The sequence below is a fragment of the Pyxicephalus adspersus genome, chromosome 7 (genome assembly GCF_032062135.1).
Source record: "Pyxicephalus adspersus chromosome 7, UCB_Pads_2.0, whole genome shotgun sequence".
Classification (NCBI taxonomy): Eukaryota; Metazoa; Chordata; class Amphibia; order Anura; family Pyxicephalidae; genus Pyxicephalus; species Pyxicephalus adspersus.
The window spans coordinates 40948483-40973162 of record NC_092864.1 but is presented as its reverse complement, the minus strand read 5'-3'; the positions used below and the strand labels follow the sequence as shown (position 1 = coordinate 40973162).

The following is a 24680-nucleotide window of genomic DNA, read 5'->3' as shown; positions in this document are numbered from 1 at the left end:
GGAAAATTATTACCAGGAACATGTACAGAAATAGAAATCTGACAGGGGTCCTGACATTAGGCAAACTTATAAGAGAAACAATCAGTGAGAAGAAGATCAGTCCATCATTGTGTTATGTAGGGTAAGTCCTGAACAATGTGGGCATAGAGGTGGGTGAATTGATGCTGACCATCAGTAAGAGGCCATCAAGTTGCAGGAAAAAAAAGGTAAAAGTGGGAAATCTCTGGACTAAAAGTAAATATTACAGCCAAAGCTGGTTTTGTTATTTTTTAACTATTCATTTTTAGCTTGTTGTCTTTGACTGGAATTCTACTTTAAATTTTGTAAAGATCTAAAATAATTAAATTAATAAAATGTTCCCCTTTGTGGATGAAAAGTCAATGTTGGCAGAAAATGTCTATTTGCCAGGAGATTATGTTACCTGCAATTGTGACAAGACCACTTTCGGCAACATCAACAACGTGATTGCGAGATATTGATTGCGTGTCTGTAGAATTGGGATTTGTGACCAATGGACGAATTCCACTCCAAGCTGCGAGTACATCTCCCCTCCGGACTGTCAACAAGATAATCGTAGGCAGGTTATCAAACAGCCAAAGTTTGCATCCACATTGTAAAGTCAGAAAGTTGTGTGCGCGTCGCACCTTTACTCCTTGTTTCTGCTGACTCTGATACATAGATGGGATGAACGCATGCTCTTACAGATAGATGATGCATCAGCACCAATCTCCCCAGAAAATAATAAACATTTTCAAATATGTTTTGAAATGTTTATTCAGATATTAACACTAGTTTTGTTAAAATCTTTTTCAAGCCAAATTTTTTTCTTTTCGTATGAGTAAGGAAAGGTGGTTGCCATCTGTGTGCCATATTTTTTCTTGAAAACACAACAGGAGGGAAGAGAAAATCTCTCCAAAGCAAGGTGAGATCAAACGTCCATGAGAAGATTCCCCCCTATTTCCCTTTCGATGACCATTTAAAATGTTAGCTTGCTCTTCGCTGCTGGTTTCAGCAACAATACTCACTAAGGCAAAAAGAATGCATCTACCTGATGGGGAAAAGGGCAGCAATACCAACCCAACAGGGATCCTACCCCATTGTCCCCCCCAAAAAAGTTATCCATTTAGATATTCTTTAATAGCAATCACCAACATATCTAGCTGGAGGTACTATGATGTAACACATGGTTTCTCGAGAGGTTGCTAAGGGTTCCTTGAACAATGAGAAATTTGTCTCTCTCAGGTCAGTTTACTTGGCACAAATGATAATTTTGACTATCTGTAATGATGACATTCTTTCCATTGGTCAGCAACGTAAGATAAGCCCTTTCCATTGACCACCATGAAAATGTACTGTTAGCTGTGGCTACTAATATAATTGTCAGGGGTACCCTAACACCTAAAAGTTATTTCAATTTACGTAACGTATTCTCAAATGTCAACAAAGTTTCTAACAGGTTAGGAATAACTGTTGGTTGTTCACATCAGAGGGTTGGCAAACTGCCAATGTTTTCGGTTTTATTGATAGTAGGAGCAGAGGAGTTTTCATTCCAGTGCTTTTGTAGTAGATTTTGAGAATGAAATTCCCCACAATGCCAGCAACCAAAGATGCCAATGAGAGCTTGTTTATTAGTTCTTGTACAGTTTGTTTAGAATATGTAAAAGCTCTGATGTGCATAGTCTACACACAGGTCCACTCTAAATAAAGAGTAATAACAGAGCTGAAAAATTGGGTTGCTACAGGATGTGTTCAGTGCCGCCCAAGTGCCTGAAGGCCAAGACACTTGGGTCTTTTTGATTATTTCTGAAGGAAAGTATTCTCATTTCAGTTATCTGAAATCACACAGATCAGGTGAGTATGATCTGATGTCTGTAGGCATCTTTACAGGTTGGGAATATGAAAATAATATACCTACGTGAATACACAAACTCCTAAGGCTATATGTGACATTTGCCGCTTAGAAATAAATAGGGAAAGATCTTGTCTTTCTTGATATAATTAACCATTTCCATTGTGAAGTTACTTGAGGGAAAACATGAATCCACAAATGGAAGTCCAGGAATATCTGCCTGTATCAGTTAACATTTCCAGGACAATATTGTGATCGTTGTGCTGAACCATACAGCCTGGGTTAGCTGTGGCAGCTTTATAGGTCACATGACATACAATAAAAAGGAAGACATCAAAGTGCCATTTAAACATACAAAAACACACTCCTGGCTATACTGAAAAAGTCTAATCAGTGTTCATTGTACTATGCAGCACTAAATTACCTATACAGCCAAGAGAACCGACAAATTTAAGCCAATGTAACCCACTAATTATATTTAAACATATATGTAAACATCTTCTATTTAAAACTTGACAGAGACATATCACAGTCTGTGGGAATCCTTACCTCTCACTCAATAGGCCTGATTTATTAACGCTCTCAAGACTGGAGAAGATAGACTATCATGGGAGAACTTGGGTGATCCAACAAACCTTGAATAGATTCCTTTTAGTTTACAATCCTGGACCAGATCCGTTTCAGGTTTGCTGGATCACACATGCTTTCCCATGATAGTCCATCTTCTCCAGTTTCAAAAAGCTTAAACAAATCAGGCCTAATGAGTCCATCAGTTGTATACAAAATACATTACATTTCAAATTTACAATAACTAGAAATATCTACATGCTGAAAAATACTATTTTTTACATTAAAGCAATACTGTTATGAAAAAATAAAAACTATACCAATAGCAGTACTTGTGGCAGTCTAATAGTTGAAGAAATGCATGTATCTGACTGCAAAAACAACCAGGGGTGAATGCAGGAGCAATGCCTTGACGGCAGGTTGTTAAAACAGCCTAAAATGAAGTGCTAATCACAGAAATAAAATAGTATATTACATTTATAAACTAATGGGAGCAGAAATAGCTGCTTATGAGACATTATAATCAAACAGCTGGAAGACATCCAAGCCTGTGTAAGTCGATAACCTTGGCACAGTGTCTGGCAAGGGAAAGGCAGGTCTGCAGCGAGTTGATATGGCTAGCGCTGTTGTTCATTCAATAACAGGCAATCTGTAAATAGAGCTAATTGCATCAGTGAAAAAAAAACACATGTGACTGGGTGGAGAATCGGCTGAGCTGAAAAACAAATGATCTGCATGGCAGGCTACAGAGAACTGACACCCATTAGGGGATAATCTACTACAGCCTGAGTCTCACAGGACTAGAAAATCCCACCATACCCCAGTAGTCTTCACCTTTGTGCAGTTACAAGGCAGCAGATTGCCTAAAAAAAGAATCGTATTCTCTAGGCCAGTGGTCGCCAACCCTCGAGTTGTGGTCCAGTGCCGGTCTGTGGCTGGTGAGTTGGGGGCCGCAAATGACAGAAGGGAGAAGCACCAGCAGCCGTAGCGCCAGCGGCCCTCCTTACAGTGCTAGTGACAGTGTGACAGTGGGAGCACAACCAGGCGGAGCACAACCAGCGGGAGCAGTGGTTGCAATGTATGTAAGGCTTACACCTATCTGCCATTCCCAGCAGATCTGCCACCGGACTGCACCCCAGCTCCCTTACACTACTTTGCTATTCTCAGCTAGTGTGCTGACAGGAGGCAGAGCTGCTGAGAATAGCAGAGTAGTGTACACTGTATATATATCCTGGGCAACAGCTATGTTACCTACATTCTATGTTACCGGGCCCTGCTGTCAGAAAGGTTGGGGACAACTTCTCTAAGCAACTACAAGTAGAAAAGAAATATCTGCATCCTATCTTCATTCTGCTAGGTCTGAGGACCTTTAGGAAGATATGTGGCTTACACATGGTGGAAAAGGAACTTTACCTTTGCAGAACAGTCTAGAATTTGGCCATAGCAAAGTATCAGCAGGCATCTCCAAATACCTGCAAGTGTTTTTTTTCCCTCTCTATAACTCCTTTATGACTAGAGGTCACTAAAACCTAGATGCCCACAACAAATATGGAAGCAATGGTATGTGTTGGTTAATATTAACACAGTTGTACCCATATGATTTTCACAATGTTTTGAAATATAAAACTTGTATTTGACACAATATTTTAATAAACACCATGCTAACAGTTTATTACTTGCAAACAAAATAAACATTTTTAAATTATTTATTCAAGAAGGTTTTTTTTTATACTGTGATTGTATCTTACAAAGAAAGTAATAATCACAGACACATTGGTATGGTATTTGCAGATTGAAGAGGTTTAGTTTGTGATGGAACCTCCTCCGGTCTCTTATGGGACTCATAATGCACATGTGTGCATTACTAGTTAAAACCTAAACATTTAATGTTCTTATGGTGCAGGGCATTGTGTCTGAGAACAGTAGTAGTTGAAGTGTAAGCACAAGCTCTTTAAAGTAAAAATTTAGTTTAAGCAGATCGCAGTTAGGCTATGTTCACACTGGCCATTAGGCTGGGGGATGTTTCTTTCCCTTTGAGTGACACACGGTTACCCACACATGCGCCCTCCTGAGTCCGTGCATTTAGTGATCAGCAAGCTCCAAAAGGTTGGGGAGCACTGACCTAGAGTATTCACTGAATGACATTAATGTTCCAATAAACTATACTTATTACACCAATGACTTTGCAGGGGAAGGGGATAACAAAACACAGCCAATGTCAAAACCATTTTAATTCTAATATAGAATGGTCCTAAAGTGAAACACTGTTTTTAATTTAGTTAAAAGGAAAAAAATTAGACGAGAGGTACGCAACCCACGGTCCACAGGTCAGAGTTGGGGGCCACAGATGACAGGAGGCAGGAACACGGGTGACCCTCCTTACAATGCTCTGCAGCTAGTGACAGTGTGATTACAGGTGGCGGAGCTGCTGAGAAAAGAAGGAGCAGTGTATATAAGGCCTACATCATTCAGCCATTCTCAGCAGATCCGCTACCTGTCAGCACACTAGCTTTCCTACACTGCTATGCTTTCCTAAGCTAGTTTGCTTATCACCTGCACTTTTTGTGGGTCTACTGTTTTGCTATAAAAATGCAAAAGGAGGTTGCCTTACTACCTCACCTAATCGAACAAAGCAGACCTTTACTTAATACTTGATTAAAACGTAAGGCTATATTTAGTCTTGTTGGGGTGGATATATAAAGAATAATGAAAGAACAAATATATTACCTTTTCTTGTAGAAACCTTTCTTTCTTTTAGTCCCATCTAGTGTTGACAGTGTTTGAAGACCTGGGTACTGAATGAAAAAACTATGCCAAAGGTAAAGCTCAGTCAAACTACTCTGATCTTCGTCTTTAGCAATAATCAAATGACAAAGTGCCCAGGTCTTCAGGTGGCCAGTGGTTAGTACTCTAGTCCCTTATTTTAATATCATATATCCATCTCAGAAAAACGTAGATTTTGTTTATTTTCTTGCAGATAGCCAAAAAGATCAGTGGTGTAACCTAATCAAAATGCTTATTTCTCAAATCTGAAGGAATGTTAGTTGAGAAACACTGGTGTAAATGATTCAGGAAGGATTTTTTTCCCCTGTTAGAGCAAATTAAATCAGATTTTTTTTGCCTTCCTCTACATCAACTATGTTTATAGGGTTTTTATCTGGGATATTTCCCTAGTAGTTGAACTTGATGAACTTTTTTCAACCTAACTATATAACTATGTAATGTATAGCTAAGTGCATGTGTTACTTCAAGATTCAACCATAACTTACAGAAGATTTCATTTATAAGCGTTACCTTCCTAGCCACCTAATGTTTATGCTTTAGTTTCCTGCTAAACCATCACTAAAACAACACATTACACAACATTTTAATCCCACTAATAAAATTCTTCAGCATTTTCCACTGTTCTTCAAGGAAAGGAACCTGTATGACAAAGCAAATACGCAAACTAAACCAAAAATAAACCACATCAGTTGTTACAAATAACAAAAATAAAATAAAGGAGGAAAGGAGATTTGTGAGTGTCAGCGTAATGAAAAGTGGTTCTTGAGGAAGTGAGCCCTAATATTTAAGTAGGTGGATCCCCTTCAGAGAAGTAAGTTGTGAAAACAGCTTTACAGCATACGTCAAACAATGAGAGCTGTGAGGTTGATTGTGCTGTAATGGGAAGTAGGGGAAAGCCAAATAAATAGGGGAAAGCCAAAATGAAAAGTGAAGGGAAAATGACATTTTATATGTAAGTGCTTTGTCATGTCTGGAAAACAAATAGTGCAGAGCAAACAAGTTCAAAGGCAACCCCATGCCAGAGCAGGTTTAATCGCACTGGTAGCGGAGCACCTTGCAAACAAAGTTTAAAGTGAACTTTAGGCCAAGCTATGAACTTTCAGGTATTTGCCCAATCTTAACAAGCAGTAAACTAACCTCTGTAATTGTAAGCAATGTATTTATCCTCACACTTCACAGCTGAAATCTATTGAAAGTAAATATTTGCACAAGGTCCCTGCTATTATATCAGTCTAACAACTAACCTGTGTGCACCTTTTGAAGGATAGGGATATCTGGGTAATAAAAAATAATATTAGGTACTCAATCATAGTTTAAAATGTCTGATGGATTCACTTTACGGTAGTCCGGATAAACTACAGTTTTTAACTCTTAATGCCACTGCATTTCCAAAATGTATGGGTGTTGATTGACTGACACCGGTAGATAATCAGTAACCTATGCCCTTTCTTCATGGGTCAAACAATTCTGTGGACTGTGAACCAGATCCCCCTACACAGTAAGATTAGAAAGATGCATGAACAAGTGCTGTACATACAGCGCTGTTCTGCTTTATGGTTAGGGGAGGGGGGAGAACAAGCGAGCGGCATTCCCTCCGACGAACATGGTAAATGAGATGAAGCTCTGTTAACCTGAACTGGCCAATCATGTGCAAGCAAAAATCCTGATTTTTATTTTCTTATTCACGCTAAGTGAATTATTCATTGCAGGGTGAAATTTCACTTTGGTAAGTAAACAGCCTAGATTATTTATATAGATTATATTAGTAAAAATAGCACAATATCTTCACTAATAGAGGGCTAAAATATACCTTCCTTTTCAACTCCTTAAAATGTACCTGAAACTGAAAAGACATAAAGGGATGATGAGGGAAGAAGACAGGTGTTGGTTCGAAAAGGAAGGGTGGGGTCTGAAGATTACAGTGCTAGAGAGGATTACATTATTGCAACAAGAGGTGGATACTTTATTTTTTTTATTTGCTACTTATAAATAAAAAAAAACTAGAATACCGCTTAATATTCAGATGGATAAGTAAACAGTTCATTGAAATTATTCATTCCGCTATCCACTTCAATTACCATGAAATCTATGTTGGAGGCCTCGATTAAAATGACAGGGCTCCCCAACAATGGAAAAGTTAGATTACCATGGGAGAACCTGGGTGATCCAGCAAACGTTGAATGAATCTGGTCCAGGAATGAAAACATGTCACTTTTAGCAAAATGATTTTTTGTAAAAATTAAATCCAGGTTTGTTGTATCACCTAGGTTCTTCCATTATTCTCCAGTCGTGTGCCTGAGGGTTGGTTACATTGGTGATAAGGTCTGGGCTTTGTAGGGGGTCGATTCATGTGTGAAAATGATGTCTCAAGATACCTGAACATTGGGGACCTGGAGATCCCGACAATGGGGACATATTTTTTTCCCTTTCAAATAAACCTTTGATAAATCGACCAATTAAGAAATTCAACCCCTCTACGTAGCAGTTTACTGAGAATGATTGATGTTGTCTAATGATGGCGGCAACAAAAGGAAAAAAAAAATATGAGAAAGTGGCGTGTGACTAAATTAATCGCATTCTTGGAAAACAATAGCATAATGTAAGCATGAGGAAGAGCCGCACAGTGTATTCTCAGCTATGACGCGACCTTATAAAGAAGTGATAGTATCAGCCAATCTTTCCGAAACATCTGCTGACTAAGGAAAGATCAAATCTAGCTGTCAAAGAAAGTTGCGTATCTGAAACGCTACAAAAATGTTAACTCCGACCAGGAAATCTCCGCTGCAGACAAAGGTATTTGTTACACAAGGTTACAGCCATGTTTTCTTTAGACAGGTGTGTGTGGGAGTTGTTAACGCAAATAGGAAGTTAGAGTCTCAATAAATTAGCAGGTACTTTTATTGTCTTTGGTTTTCTTGTATATTTTTTTTTTTTTTTGTATTTGAAGCATTTTATAGGGGAAGAACAATCAGAAATATGAACATGAAAATTTTTATGTGTTATTATTATTACTATTATTATTATTATTATTATTATTATTATTATTAATAATAATCAGTATTTCTATAGCACCAACATATTATGCAGCGCTGTATGTTAAATTTATCCAAACATACACTTTAAAAGGTGACCAGCTATAAATTGTAACTATAATGCAGCCAATTGGTTTAGCTACCAAAGTGTGTGAATTACAAAACTGGCTGCATGCATGCACACAAACATGTATCCTGGACAAATTAAGCTCTAAAGTCTAAAAGTTTTTAACCAAAGAATTATGTGACAAGAATACAACATATTTTATGTATATGTGAAAAGATGAAATTAAAAAAAAAAAATACAAATTACTTACATGACATATTAAAGAGGAAAATGCTGCTTGTAACTGGGCAATTTTGCCACCTGAATGCAAAAACCTCCTAACAGAAGCCAGAAGGGTTTGTGATGCAGCCTTTTAATTGTCTATATGATGGATTCTCTCTATCTTTGTGAAGTGTTCCACCACAGGGGTGCATACTGCACAACAGGAGACAGGTACTTTGCACGAAAATAGAAACAATAAAAGATGGCTGTCACCTTAAAGGATCCAGATCAAATGACAAATTGCTGTCATCTTTTAGGACATATTGAATAATTGCACGCTTCACATACGCCACTTTATCAGAAGTGGTACACATTCTTTGTGTCTGCATTTATGGAGAGCGTGTAATATGAAGCTTGTTGTGCAGTAAAGCAAACTGGATCACATGGATTACTGACGTGTCTGAGCAGGATCATAGAGTTTCCACCTATTTCATTTGTGATAATAAAATAAAACATTTCAAAATGTGATCAGATCACCTAAAGATATTCTGATTAAAATAGAATATACAATTGCTATAATAAATAATTTTGCAGTTCAATAAATTATCAGTCACTGTAATTTTTTCTTTAAACTGTCAAAAAATGTAAAAGATACAGTAAAATACATTAGCTTGGAGTTGTGCTCCTAAAAATGTAATTTTCCTTCTGTGATTGGCTCATTGACTTTCTTTACTAAAACACAAGTACAATTTCAGGAATCTCCTGCAATAGGAATTTAACTTTTGGTAAAGCTTGTTGAAGATTATTGGGAAACTAACACTTTTAGGAGAGCTGATCTCTTGTGCCCCCACAGCACTCACTGCTTCCTCCCTTCCATTTTATATCACTATTGTGACATTAAAGTTTCCAAGAACAAGCACTGCAGGAGCACACAGGAGATGGTCATTTTTGTCCAGAAGACTTCACAGGAATGTTCCTAAGCAAAGCATTGATAAGTATTGACAGCAGAATTAGGTATATAGTCTCTTCTTTTGCATGAACATCTCTTTTGTAATTTTACATTTTGTGAAGAGGTCACTTTAAACAATACCTCAACTTGAGTATGGTTATGTTTTAAGTTTGACGTACCAGACACTCTCAAAATGTATATATCGATCGATTATGCACAGACAATAATATTGAGTGCCTGGACATCATTTTAGGACATGCAAACTCAAAGGAACGAATGTTTAAATTATTGTATGTGTTGTTTCAACCATTTGTCATTTTGACCATTTTCACTACAGTATAGAAAAGTCATTTAAAACTTAAATTAGGAGAAATACAAAATAACACTATTATATATTTATCTCTTCTGTTTCATTCATTAGCAGAACCAATTAATCTGCTGTTAAACAAAAATCAGTTGAAATTCTATTTCGGCTTTAAAAGTGAGCTAATAAAAGCATTCCGAGAATGATCTTTCTGTAGCCTTTGCAGCACTGAAGACAGTACCACATGCCTAATTAAATTGCTTTCATGTTTGGACATAATGGGTAAATGGTTAATGGTTTACCTTCCACATCGGTGCTAAGGTAGTTCCGTACTTCGGTCAATATAAAGTTGATGTCTTCCTCAGTGGGAATGGGATGATGTGTGACTTCTGTTGGAGTATCAGTGGTGCCTGCTATAGTCATCTTTTCCCATGGTAGGAAAAAAATCACCCTCCCATCACTGGTGGCTGGATCCAGAAGTCCCATGTTATCTGGGCTGAAAGATAATACATAATAAAAAGTAGAAGAAAAAAAAAGGTAATAAAAAGGTAGATGCCATCGGTTTGTACTTTATAGAGGGCTTAGCCAGAAAAAAACGCATAAAAGGGGCAAGTCCACTTGAAAGACCACACAACCGTCCCCCCTCCACCACTCCCACCTTCCTTGTACTCCCCCAATGCTACTGTTCCCTGTGAAGAGCTGTGGGTTAAAAAAAAAAAAAACTTAGGAAACTTTACAATACAGCTTACACGTGATTAATGAAAATATTTCCTTACATCTAATAACATTAAAAATGAAAATGTTTGCAGTTTTTTGTCATTTGAAACAGCTTGGTATAATAAGCTTTTATAGTTAGAATTACCTGTAATATCCAGGCATGACAATGTGCACACCAGCACTGGGCTGGCAGATGTTGCCGACCTCCTGATCATCCATTTTGCGGACAGAGTCTGTGAATGGTCCGGTGGCGTTGATAACACATTTGGCACGAATATCAAACTCTTGCCCTGCAACAGAATAACTGCATTTATTTTCATTATACATGCTCCTAAAACCTAAATCATGAATGATTAATTTTTCAGAATACTGTGAACAATTCTCGCCAAACCAATGTATATCTGCCATTCATATACAGTGTAAGAACCATAAAATTTCTAAGATTTTTTTACTAAACCAGAGTGCATAATATTACAGCTAGTAATACATTCATCCCAAAACTGCAACCCCTTGCTTGCCTTTAGATTCCTTCTGACACAAGTGACAAGGTACTTTTCTTCCCACTGACACCAATAAAAGGAAATTATTTGTCCTGCGTACACCAATGATGATGGGATACTACTGGGTGGTGCTTTATGCCTACCACTGACTCCAAAAATGATTCTCCATCCATTGAATTACAGGTGCTTAGTCAATTTTTACTCCCACTACCATTATTTCTTACACCTGTGGGCCTAATCCAAAGCAGATGTCCACAAGCCGGGCTGCAACAGCAGCACATCTGCCATCAGTCGAAGGAAGGATAAGGTAAGCAAAAGTGCTTTAAAATGTTTTCTTTCACAAGAACAAGCTTTTAAACACTTATTTATTTTAGGCTTTACAGTGGAACAAAATAAAAAATAAAAATTTGCAAAAGGAAGGATTTTTTGTGCAGGAAGCGCAATTAAAAAAACAAGTAATGTTCGCAATCTTTTCTGAAACCTACACTGAGCTGTGCATGCCAGGGGAATACCCCTGGTGTGCAGCCAGCCTGACCAATCAAGACGTACAGAGATCCTGAAAAAAGGACTGGGTAAAAATGGTGGCACCCAGGACAGAGCAAGGAGAGGTAGACTGTGGGCGGTAGGTAAGATTATTTTATTGCAGAGGGGACGTTGTCTGTCTCTTCTGCAATAAAGGATTTGCCTAACAGACTATTTTTTTATTATTTTAACTTTAGTCCTGCTTTAATCAAGCAAATATAGGCAGGATAAGCTTATAATTATGTGGGAGTTTTCTATATCAGTGGGGGTCTAGACAAGACACACCCATTAACCTAGGGTTGGCCAACCTCCATCCAAAATCCTCTAATCTTTGATCTGGCACCATGGAGATGTGGAACATTGTGGGAAATGTTTATGTATAAATAATATATATCCAATTTAAGGGTGCCAGATGTAGTGGTTTGCTGCTGTTTCTGTAAAGTCAGGTGGGTGTATTCTAAATCCTCTTTTAAAATGATTTAAAGAAAGAGGAACCCCAGCACAGAGTGTGTAAGAAATGTGACACTTTATTTGAATGGGTTACATAAGACACCACACTACAAGTTGTGCATGCTGCATTTCTAATGATGCAGCAAACAATGTTAGAGAGCTGTGCTGTAACATGAGTGTGCAGGGAAGGTGCATTAGGATTCCATTTATAATACATTTTAAAGTATCACACCAACGTTTATTCTGTGCAGTCTTGTCAAACAGTGTGAATGGAATCCCCATACCATACATACACTGCAGGTGACTCAATCACTGTAATTTAAAACACACACACAAGGAAGATACACCTGTAGTGAATGGCTGGTGTATGCCACATTCATTTATTTATAAACATGATCTTTTGCAACACGCAAATATAAAGTTTTCAGTTTCTGTTTAGGTATGAAAAACTTTTACATACATAACTGAATTGCATTTATTTCTCTTTTATGCAATGCTTAGGTTGTACTTTTCATTGTGTCATTTAATTAAATACTTTAAAAAATTAGGATAAGAAAAATCATCTTTGTTTGATTTGAAGTATTAAAGAGGAGGGTTACAAGTACGATACCTGTTAGAACGTCTCTGCACCGTGCGCCGCAGACGCGCTCCTTGCCGCTCAGCGGATCTGTCTTCTTCAGCAAGCGTACCACTTCAGTATAATTGGCTGTGGCAGCCCCGTACCTGGCAGCAGTGAGAGCGATGGCGAGGTTCATCCGAGCATCGTTGTGTTGTCCTGCAGCGGAGGGCACAATCAAGGGAAGGACATGAGTCACCTCAAGCCACTAACTTGTGCTATGGAAGTGTGTCAAAACCGATATGTCACAGCTGTCCCTGTCACACTCAATCTGCATGATGGCTGGCTGGATCTCACAGGGATTATTTAAAGATACATTGTCTCTTCCACATCACAGCGCAAACCTGCCCCATGACTTCATGTCACCACTTTGCTTATGTACATGAGGACCTAATGATGCTTTGGAATGAAATCTATCTTTTTCTTACGATTCTACACATATAAATCTATCCAAAAAAAAATCTATAAATATATAATTCAGAATCATATATGTGCATGGGGGCAGCCATATTTGCTTGTAACATATTGATGAGCTTCCTGGATAGTATTTAGGCTGTATCATGTCATTGCAATTTACCAGTTTCCCTTATGAGTCAGGAAACCTCTAGCTCTCTTGCAGAAATATACTACAATAAGTAAATTTCACTATCTGTTCCATAAGGGGTGTAGATTACACTGTCTAACAAACATACAGCAACTAGTTTTATTGTATACTAGGTAAATAGATATGAAATGTACAGATAAAAACACAACAGCAATCAAGAATATGTTCAAATTGTGTACAAAAACAACTCACACATAGGGCTTGATTTATTAAAGCTCTCCAAGGCTGGAGAAGATACACTTTCATCAGTTAGGCTGGGTGATTCAGCAAATCAGAAATAGATTTCTTCCAAGTCATTTGCTAGCAAATGTTTTGAATCCTAAATTAGATCCATTCCAGGTTTGCTGGATCACCCTGCTTCACTGATGAAAGTGTATCCTTAAGCAGCCTTGGGAGAGCTTTTTTAAATTCGGCCTATAAATGATGCAATAGTGAACAGGATTGATGAAAACACAATGAAGTTCCTTTATTTTACAGAATAACCAATAGCTTTTGCTCATCACTCCCTATTAGGCACAGAGGTGCTGTATAAATCACAAAAGATAAACACTGTATTTAAAGCGTTTCATGTAAAGATAAGCTATAATGGTAATTAACAATCTTCATCACTCTACATATGTTATATGAATATTCTTGGAGATATACACATTTTTTCTTCAGTAATAATGGAGAACAGTCATCGGGTAAACAACAAGTGAAGAAATACTTTACTTCAACATGAATGATATAATCAGTTTGTGAACAAACAAGTACAGGACTTCGCTTCAGTATAAAATAAAAAGAAATAAAATAAAAAGAATTTGCTTCAGTATAAAATAAAATTTTCTGATGAAATGTAGTGTTAATAGAAAGAAAAGTATATTCTTCAAAATGAATGAACAATATAATATACTGGTTAGCAGTATAGATGGAAACAGATTTTAGATTGTAAGCTCTTCTGGACAGGGTCCTCTCCTCCTCCTGTGTTACTGTCTGTGTCTGTCTGTCATTTGCTACCCCTACAGCACTGCGTAATATGTTGGTGCTACATAAATAACTGACATAAATGTGATCAATCAGCAAGTACAATATGGAAGTAATTATTTAAAAAACTAAAAAAAGAGAGGGACCACACAGGATATGGATAGGTGGGTAAAGGATATCAGTACTTTCAAAGTATAGATATCCTTCGATACCTCTGGATCCCATACTTACCAAGTTAAATTGGATTATGGTAAATGACAGACTCACCCACACTCTAAAGAACTCGCTATCCAAATTTGATGATATATGGGAACCGTGGATTTCCTTCAATATCTCATAGATACTCCAGAATACTAATCATGGTTCTAAATATGGTGAAATAATTTCACTTGCAGTTGGCACTTCCTCTTCCCTACCCCTTTTCCCTTCCCCTATGTCCTGTTCTGCTTGTTGGTTTGTTCTTTTGTCCTGTCACTTTTTGTTGGTCTTGTATCATATAATCTCCTTGGGTTAGACAATGCTATCTCGAGAATGACGATTGTTATTTGGGAATCATCCCTGACCTCTTTGCGCTGACTTTTCCATATATAGTAAACTTGAAGTATGTGGGGATGGAATGTCCACTTTTGGCTGAATAGTGATGAAGGAGATTATTATTTATAGGTACATATACCTGAAGTGTCCTTATGGTTTACAAGACTTTGGTTGTATTGATGTTTATTCTCTTTGAACAAAACAATAAAAATATTGAAATACAAAGTATAGATATCTTTTGCTACCCACTTGTACCTGTGCTATTAGGTAGATATTATTGCTGTGGCATGATGCGTTCTCATCTCCTATCAACCTATGTATGTGCAGATATCCTCAATATTATAGAATAAAAGGCCTTGTGTTACAGGCTTTGTATAGGAATCCCAAAGGTCCATCCTGTAATGCAGCATCCAAAGAACTCATGAGAGCCTGGTGCACGGAAAATATAAGGTAGACCTTATAAGGAAATGTATCAAGAATATTGCATTGTATGTTGCAAATTAACAGGAACTCTAGGATTTTTTATTTCCCTGGATCCTGGGATGGTTTTAATCAAAGTGAGGCCCTGGGCAAATAGGAAGTCATCCCAGCTCTTTGAACCCCTGCCATTCTGTCAAATTGAGCCATAGAGAAGGTGGGGGCCTTGAGAATTGCCCAGTGAAACTGGCTATGCTTGGGTCCAATTGTGGTAAAGCCCACCACAAAGCAGGCGTGAGTGGCAGAACTATGTTTAGGACACAGGCTGGGATCACAGAGGTAACAGTGTTCTCCCCAGCCCCTTTTAGCTGGGTGCACCACCTGGCACTTTTCAGAAACCACCCAGCTGTTTTTAGGTGGTTACTGAAGAGTTGGATCAAAATTCAGGGGCTGCCACCAACCTACAATTTTTTCCCACCCGGCTCAAAAAAATTTCTGGGTGGAGCACTGGGTAAACAGAACAGACATCATGCTTACCTCTAACCTATCCATAGGGCTAAACCAAAATATACTACTTTTCAGTAGAGAAGATCTTCAGCACCCCAGCAGGTAAGTACTACAAATCTCCTTTTCCAGGGTAGTTGGGGTTTACTGTTCAAGTTAGTAACAGGGTTATTTAGGGTATTCCTGAGCGAACTAGGCACATCAATACGCTCTTGCTCTAAGAAAATGTTAATTTTGTGGTTGTTATGCTGACCCACCAATATGAGAGCTAAGCCTCATCACTGTGCTGCTTCCCAGTCTGCTGTCCAGTCACAGGACAGGGTTTGGGAGGAGACCTGTAGCAAAGAAAATAAGACTAGCATCGGAATTAAAGTGTCCGTACACCGCTTATATTAAAGCAAGCAACTGAGTACTGAGAGTGTTTTTTGCTTATTGGACTCAAAGGAAAAATACGTATGGGTTGCTAGGTACATCACTGACCATTTCCTCTTGTTGATGCACAACCCAGGGAGTGCAAGTTCAAGCAAACTCTTTCAACTCGGTAATAACTTTATACCAGTCTTTTTTTACCTAAACAGTTAAATACAAATTATTCTTTCCAAATCCAGGCATCATATGGGGTATTTGATTTATCATTTTCCCTCGAAGATCCAGAGATTTGCCTTGGTTAAATGACCAAACATCTTAGGACTCTGGAAGAGCAATTCATTTCTTGATTATCCGATCAGCTGTAGTAATCTGAAATGTTAACACTGGCCCACCCTCCAAATACCAAATGGGAGGACATTAAAGTAATAGAAATTGTTGTTGATATATGCAGCTGGCATACCAAACCCTTAACACAAAATTGATTATGTAAAATATGCGGCCTATGATCCGTCTGCTGTGCCTGGAAGAGATGCACAAGTAATCTGTCTATGGCAAAAGGGCAACGCTGAGATCAATGCTTCAGTGGGCCTTCTGTCCACTCCCCTCAACGTTCTGTCCTGGCCACGTTTAAATCAATAACGAGAAGTGATTTTCAGCTATTTACTTAGATTATGCAATTTTTCATGCGTTCTAGTAAAGCAAAGAAGAAGAAAAAAATCACACAAATAATTTGTAAATTCATGTGTATTTAACACTAACTAGTATTTAGGTGCACATTTCATTTGAATACTGTAATGTTTCCCTTAAAACCTATCTGTGCAGACTTTCGTGACATCAGAATGTAATTCAGCCACCATCCAGGGTGCCCCAGAGATCAATAAACAGGGACGTTCTAAAACTCAAATATATTAATTCACTAGGATGTCAATGTTCACATCTAAAAACCTTCCAGACAATCGAAACCAACCCAATGGTATACATTTAAAAACATGGTTGTTAATGTATTATAGCATCCTGAGGTAGGGACGGCCAACTTTAGTGGTAATTTGGCAGCATGTTCCTCTATTCTACCTGAAAGAGGCATGAAAGCCGAACTAAAGCTGCTTGACTCACCTATCTGCGTTCCATCACAGGGCACCGCCATCTTCCTTTCTTTTTTTATCCTAGTGCCATTCTTCGGCCATGACGGGACAACGTAACTCCTTCACAGGCAAATGTAAGTTCATTCATCCCCAGCACACAAGGGAGGCCCGAATTGCTGGTCCTTCGCAACTAAAGCTGATGCTGTGCATGCCCATCTCTGCTTTTTAGCATTTCACCTGAGCGATCAGGCAGGTAAGACTGTTTTTTGCAGGGGGACATCACCAGTCCTTTTCTGCAAAAACCACCTGCGTGATCCTTAATTTTATAAAGTGTAAGTTCCACTTTAAAGGGCCTGGATAAGGCTGGTGATAACTGTGGTGCTGCAGATTTTCAGTATCCAGGCTTTGAAAGTTGTGGAAAGAATGGGTGGACCAGACACTCCATTTCTCTTCCAGACCAGGAACTGGGGCTGGTTGGACAGCACCTGCAAAATCCCAATAAAAGGGAACTCCCAATTTAATCTGTGGAAGGGAGTTGGAGTCTGATGTCAGATGTGGCTCAGGGAGACTACAAACACTGATTTTGGGCCTATACCTGTGAATGACTTTTTAAATTTTGACTTTGCTGCTGAAGAAAAGCACAATTTGTTTCCTGAATGCCAAGAAATCTTTTTTCTGTTTAAACAACACTGTTTGGGCTATACGGCTGCGTTCTATGTGATGCATTGATCCCAGTTCACCCAAATATCACAGTACACCGTGGCTGATGATTTTAGGGGCAGGAATGTTCCCTTATTCCACAAAGAAAATTTTACAATAGCATACAGTATCTATCCAGGCATTCACTACTCCAGCTTCTCGCTTCTGCAGCACCCTCACAGGAGAGTGGGGAAGCCAAGCCCTGAAAATCAGATCAAGTTTGAAAAGATAAGTATACAATTTTTAAACCATAAATTATCTGCTCATCTGACAAAACTGTAAGTAGGGTTCTATAGCTGCGCCATTTTTCTAGCATTATATTTCATACACATATTTGTAGATTTGGTGTCATATCATACCATACTTCTGTCTTTTATTAGCTAGCTTTATTTCACTGAAATCACTCAGTCTCAATGCTCAACAACAGCTCAGATTAAAATCTGAGCTACATTGTTTTCTCTCACTTAGGTCTGATTGCCAGACAAAGAGAGAGGAACCCAGGGAGCGTTTCCAAGTATTCATTGTTTTCAACTTGGAATGTTGAAAAGTGTGAATTTTAGGCTACCATGGTAATCAGAGGAAAAGCTTGTAAATTGTAAATGCTTAACGATCTGACCATCAGGCATTTATATTGTCAAAAACAACCTGCTGCTCAACATGTTTTTAGCCCAACTTTTGTCCAAGATTCATACATCTCTTTAATGTAATCCATATGGAAAAATGTGTAGCTCTTGAGTGAACATATTGTGAATCTTGTGTGAAAACATTTTTACACAGATCTCTAATCTCACTTGCACTTAAAAACCACAATTAGGCTGGTAAATATTGCAAAAAGGAACAGGCAAAGTCCCTTCTGGAATGATCCCTCCTATCTGCCTGATTGCTGCTGATATCTGTGAAAGAAGCCGAGCTGCGGATGTGCAACTTCAACTTTGATTGTCAGGATACCCAGCTATCTCAGCTTTCCCAGCATGTGCCTGTAATGAATGCACCCCTGCGTTACATAATCCCAGCACAGCCAATCAAGATGGACAAAAATAATCTTTAGGATGAAAAGGAAGAAGGTGGCAGCACCCTGTGATGGAACGGAACAGGAAAGGGTGAGTATCACGTGTTAAATTCTGCCTTAAAGTCTCTCAAATGTCTGGTCCTGGCAACTAACAGGAGAAATAAACCACTTTGCTGTAACTTTCATTTGTACCATCAGGACTGAAAGAAAAACCTTTTGGAAACCCATACATAAACTGCAACAAAAGCACATGTAAATGCAAATTTAAAAACTGCCCCGATCAAGATATAGGTACTGCAAGACTCTTCAAATCCATGAGTTCCAGGCTCTCCCTTATATTATACTAACTCCAACACACAAACATTTTCCATCTACATTTGTAGGTTGTATTTTTCCAAACAATATTTGAAGCATTTTAACCTTTTCACCAAAAATGTGTCCTCCATTGCATTTAATAGGTAACATGCAAAAGACACAAACCATTTGCACAGAGCAATGCTATGTTGTATCAGAGCTTTGGCAATGTATCAAGAAAGAAAAAGGAATACAGTGCTTAAAAAATTTATGCAAAACACAACCATAAATGTATGGACCTAGAGTAGTGTTTTTCAACCACAGTTCTAAGGAAACCAAAGGTTCCGCCAAAGGTTGCTAGGGGTTCCTTGAGCAATGAGCAGTTTGGGACTCTCAGAGGGTTTTTTATTTCCTGAAAGTTTTTTCAAGGGGTTCCCCTATGTTAAAGCGGTTGACAAACACTGGCCTAGAGGATCTAAAGGTAGTGACAATGTGATGTCTGTGCTCATGTGGGACTTTGGGATTGATCAAACCAAAGTGATCAGTATTGACTGTAAAATTGATTAGGATTTTGATTGGTCAGACCAGAAAAATCCAGATCTTTTGACTGATTTCTACTAAAATCAAACTCTGGGGAACAAGCATATACATTTATCATTACTGTCCTTTTTGTAGTTGGACCACTCATCGATTGCAGTGCATTTTCCTTCTTTTTATAATAAAAAAAGAAGCAAAAGACCGTTTTTTTTGGCAATATTCAATAGAAGTGTATTTTGGGCATCCAAGGAGGTACGCCTCACAAAAGCAAAACAAATCAGTGATAACAATATAGTCATAGATAAACAGCATGTAACAAATGTGATAAAGAGACGGCCCCTGCGGTTGGATTTATCCAAGGAGTTTGCCTGCTAAAACTAAACAATCAGTTAACTGACTCAAGATAAGATGATACAGATATTCACGGTCTCAATCCCAACGGGTTTCTCAGAATGGCTTCATCAGGGGATGGATCGAGAGAGTCAGAGCAGCTATGTAATCATATAAAAACATATGCCGGGGTAAGTATAGGTGATTATAAATAATGTAAAACAGTATAATTACATCAGAATATGGATTACAAAAACATATCAATACCAGTATATTCATTCAAAAGATAATCAGCAGATCATATCATGGCTTATAATCGCCTAATACTGCAGTGTCACACACATCCAATAGTAATAGAGAATAACAGTACAAATTAAAGTGACATATGTATAAACGTATGAATAGGTGTCTATTATTGTTAGCAGGGGTGGTACATGTTGCTTCACTATATAATAATGATAAGAATTCTTTTTAAATGCAAGTCAATCAATTCAAGTTATATGCAAGTCGATCAAAACGAGCATCAATTGAAGTAAAGTAGATTTGTGTCAGGAAAGCTTTAGATGGGTATCCAACCTGAGCAGCAGAACCCTTTCGAGAGATGGAGTAGTTTACAGCACAAAACTGCAAAAAAAAAAGCAAAAGTGCATAAAGGGTTCTAAAAAAGTATCTCCTATCATAAAAATAATTGTAGTGTTTCTAAAATTATATTAGGTCTATGTTATGGGGATACGAAGATCTAACCCAGCAGAGTACTTTATTAAAGACAATTATAAGTCAGACAATGTTCAAAGTGTGATAAAATGTTACTATTTTTGAAATGAGAACAAAGGAAGCTAAAAAAAAGTTGTTGCATTGTATGAAAACAGTGCTGTAAATAAACGCATTGCGCTATCTCAGCACACAGAGCAGACAGGCCAGACTCCCACAATTGTTTGTGTGGTTTTGTGTTTGGGTGTGTTCCCCATCTGATACACACTGCACACACGCACAAACACACCGCTCTGCCACCTTCTCTCAGAATTCAGGTCTGTCTCTATGAGCCAGTAAAACAGAGCTGATGTTTACTCTGTAAAGGGCAGACGTGGATTAAAAATAACATCATGAATTCACATCTGCATTTCTGCTATGTTGTTTCTACTTTACTTACCAAATCCTAGAATTCACTTTTAGTTTCTGTAACACTTATAGAGCCTTCATAATTGAATGCAAGGTATAATGTATTTTCAGATGGCTAAAAAAATGTCAAAAACAAGAAGGACATACATGAAGGCAGCTTTCACCTACCACTAAATCTAGAGGTGGCAATCAGTTGGGATATATATGGCAATCTGAAAAATTGTGGTATTTTCAAAGAGATCACCCAAGAAATAGCATGCAAGATGCTAAAACTACATATTTTGGGTGTTCATGCCTTTGTCAGGGGCTTCAGTAAAAGTCCCTACCATTTCCTATTTAGAAAAGAGTGGATATTACTTTAGAACAGCATAAAGAGTTTTAATGTAAATCTGTCTCCAGATTTCTTGCAGCCCTACCAATAAGAACTACCATACAGTGAGTGAGAATTGATATCTACTCCCACTTTTATTTTATTTCCATTATCAACTTTGCTGACATGAATAATGCAAGAAATAGGTAGTGAAGGGAAGCCATGTAGAAGACCTAATACAAGTAAGTAAGTAAATAAGATTCTGCAATAATATGGGTCAATATCTAATACAGTGTTACTCAACCAGGGTTCTCCAGAGGATGCTAGGGGTTTCTTGGGCAATGAGTAATCGGATTGGGTTTAACTGACACAAATGATCGTATTGGTTATCTGTGATTGACATTCTTCCCACTGACCACCACCTTTTTAAAATGTAAGCTGTGGAAATAGTATTTATATCAGGAGTTCTTTGAAGACCTTAAAGTTGTGTCAAGGCTTCCCTCACGTAAAAAAGTTTTAGAAAAGCTGATCTAATATATCAATATTTGTAACTGATCATGGAGGATTTCACGTTACATGATTCTTAAATGTATAACTATATATGTTAAATACATATGCAATACATGCATGCACAGCTCAGCTTGGTTTCCAGGGATATCCGGCAATCCCAGCTTCCCCTGCTGGTGATGGGACTGAGTACTTTCCCATGGACCTGTGCAGGAGTTACGTCATCTCGGCCCAGCCAATCAAAATGGCTAAAGATTGTAAACGGGACAAGTGAGTATCCCCACAGTTTAGCAAAATCAGCATTAGTTATACACCAATAGGGCCTTTTATTAAAGTGGCAATTAGCTGAAAGGATTCCACTTGCTTGGCACATCATCATATTTACAGTTGGTGATCATCGTGATCACATATTTTGTTCTATAGAGGCCAGGACCAAGAACCAAAGCAGTAATTTCGACAAAATATTCATCTGGCAGAGAGGAAACGTTAGAAAAGCTTGTCTGGCAAACAAGGTGTTAACGAGAGTTAGAAGCGAAGTGTAGTGGGGTCAGCCTGTGTCTCCTTGCATCAGTGATGGATTTGAGAACTGTTTACTGGAAGTCATTTATCTTCATCTGTCCTAGAAGAGTCCCAGCTTTGGCAGCAGTTCAACAGGTAGATATTTAGAGCTACTGATGAAGCCTGATTTTGTCAGGAAATTGATGTTAACAGACACCTGAATATGTTGCTGAGTCGATGCAGTTTGTGCGCTTCACTTGAGTGCACCACGAATTGAACAGCATTGGAAGAAAGATGTAAAGAGCAGCAAAATAAATAAAAGATGTCAAGCTAAATATAGAACATGATAACCTCCTGTCAGATTCTTTGAAATAGATACATTGACAACAATAAACTGAATTATATCAGTATTACTATCTCAGCTCCTGTTGATAGCTGCTACCATGATCTCGCAAAGGCAGGGGTGGACAAGTAAAAGCTGCACTTCAGGCAAGTGGATAAATACCTGGTTGGATTATATACTGAATGCATTTTACCTGCTAGAAGTGTTTTAGAAGTGGCCAATCTTACAATTTAACAAAAACATGCCAGGCCACACAACCAGTTTCTTGTAGCTCAATATTGTCCCCAGTCTGTCAACTGAATATACTGACTAGCAGCACAATGATAAAGTCATCAATCTGATCACAGCTTTCTTGTCATTTGGGCCCTATAAATTGTAAGGGATTAGCTTTAAATGCACTGGCTGGCTTTGGTTCCATTTCAGGGTGCTCTGCCTACTTTTATTCACAAAAGACTCCAATACAAAGCAAATTCCAGGGTTTTCCCTGTAAGGGGATCAGAGTCATTACAGAAAACACAAGTTTAGCCTCCTGGTGCTCTCTATGACACTCTTCAGGGCAGTTATTTCTTCAGACCTAAACATTTGGAGACCTCTTGGGCTCTCCCAGCATACAGGCTACACCCAGCCTGTCCAACTGAGCCATATGACATCTGGCTGCAACTTCCCCAGTCTCAAAGTCAGGAGCCCCTTTATTTTCATCAGTCAGGTGCTTCAGAGCCATCCTCCATTTCTGGCCTGGAAGCAGGATGGAGTGCCTGGCCCACCTATTCCTTCCAGGACACTCCTGACCTGGATGCCAAATAAAGTAATCTGTAGCAATAAAATTACTCATGGTGCTATCCAGGCCTTTTACAACTGACAGTAAGGTAGTTGATACCAAATACCCTCCAAATTTGGCATCACATATATAAACTGAATTAGATCAGTATTACTATATCAGCTGGCTGCTACCATGATCCCGCAAAGGCAAGGGTGGACAAGTAGGCATCTGGCCAAGAAAGTTTGAGTATTTTATCATTTTTCTACCATGTGTACAATATTATAGACTGAAAGGCTATTAATGCTGGCCACTCCTTCTCTAAATCTGACTGCCACTTAAAAGAGTATATCATGAGCGTTATCAAATGCAGTTAAAGATTTTTTTTTTTAAATAAAAACAGACCTGCATCAGTTGATTAGATTATTTTCTAGTAGTTTTGCAGCAGGATGAATGCCTTACTTGGTATTTATACTCTCCCCTCATTTTAGGTTATTTTTGTTTTAATATTTACCTTTTCCAACATCTTTAGACAAATCATGTGATGTTAAAAGGTCTGGTTACTTTTATCTCTTCTCTGGGACCAGGTGGTCCTTTTGATGACTAAACCTGTCCTCCGCTCTTCCTAAAAGTAAATTTGCTGCTAAAAAGATAAACTTCTCGATCTGGGACATAAAATCCCCCTGCCCACTGTTCAACAAATCACTTTTGAAGGCTGAATTCATATTAATGGTTATAGACTGCGGTGCTTACTGCTCCCAGATGCTTACTGGTAACCAACAGTGAGCTGGGGGGAAATATTAGGCTGTAACCATTTGGCTTTTATATTTCAAAGGCTTGAGCAAGCATCTGCTTGTGGTTCTTCTTACTCAACTTTCAGTCCTTTCGTACACCTGAAACAAGTTTACATAAAAGCTTGCAGAGGCTTAAAAAAAGTCAATGGAGGCAATCTGGGGGGAAAACCCCCTTAGGCACTACATGTAGCATCTGAACAAACACATGAAAACGCTACTGCAGTGGGAATTAAACAAACTTTAGGGGGTGGCTAATTGCAGCTAAACCATGTGGTACTACTGGTGGACAGGTTTTGTGTCCCAAGTCAAGACACACCAATCACAAATAAGACCCTCCAAATATTTTTGGAATAATGGCAGCAGTACACAGTAGGGATGACCATTGCCCTATCATCTGAAACAGACTTACATTATGAAAACCGCGTTCTAAAACAGGGAGTTGTTGATGTGTA

At 38.3% G+C, this 24680-nt stretch overlaps 1 protein-coding gene across 1 annotated transcript in view; it reads right to left on the bottom strand.

Moving 5' to 3' along the window:
• GPD2 (glycerol-3-phosphate dehydrogenase 2) overlaps positions 1-24680 on the bottom strand; it is a 94496-nt gene that overhangs the window by 24108 nt on the left and 45708 nt on the right. Inside the window, exons 7-10 of the mRNA XM_072418172.1 lie at positions 12553-12717; positions 10616-10760; positions 10056-10249; positions 422-556 (exon numbers count right to left, since the gene is read on the bottom strand). Coding sequence (XP_072274273.1) covers positions 422-556; positions 10056-10249; positions 10616-10760; positions 12553-12717 — 639 coding nt within the window. The remainder of the gene's footprint in view (positions 1-421; positions 557-10055; positions 10250-10615; positions 10761-12552; positions 12718-24680) is intronic.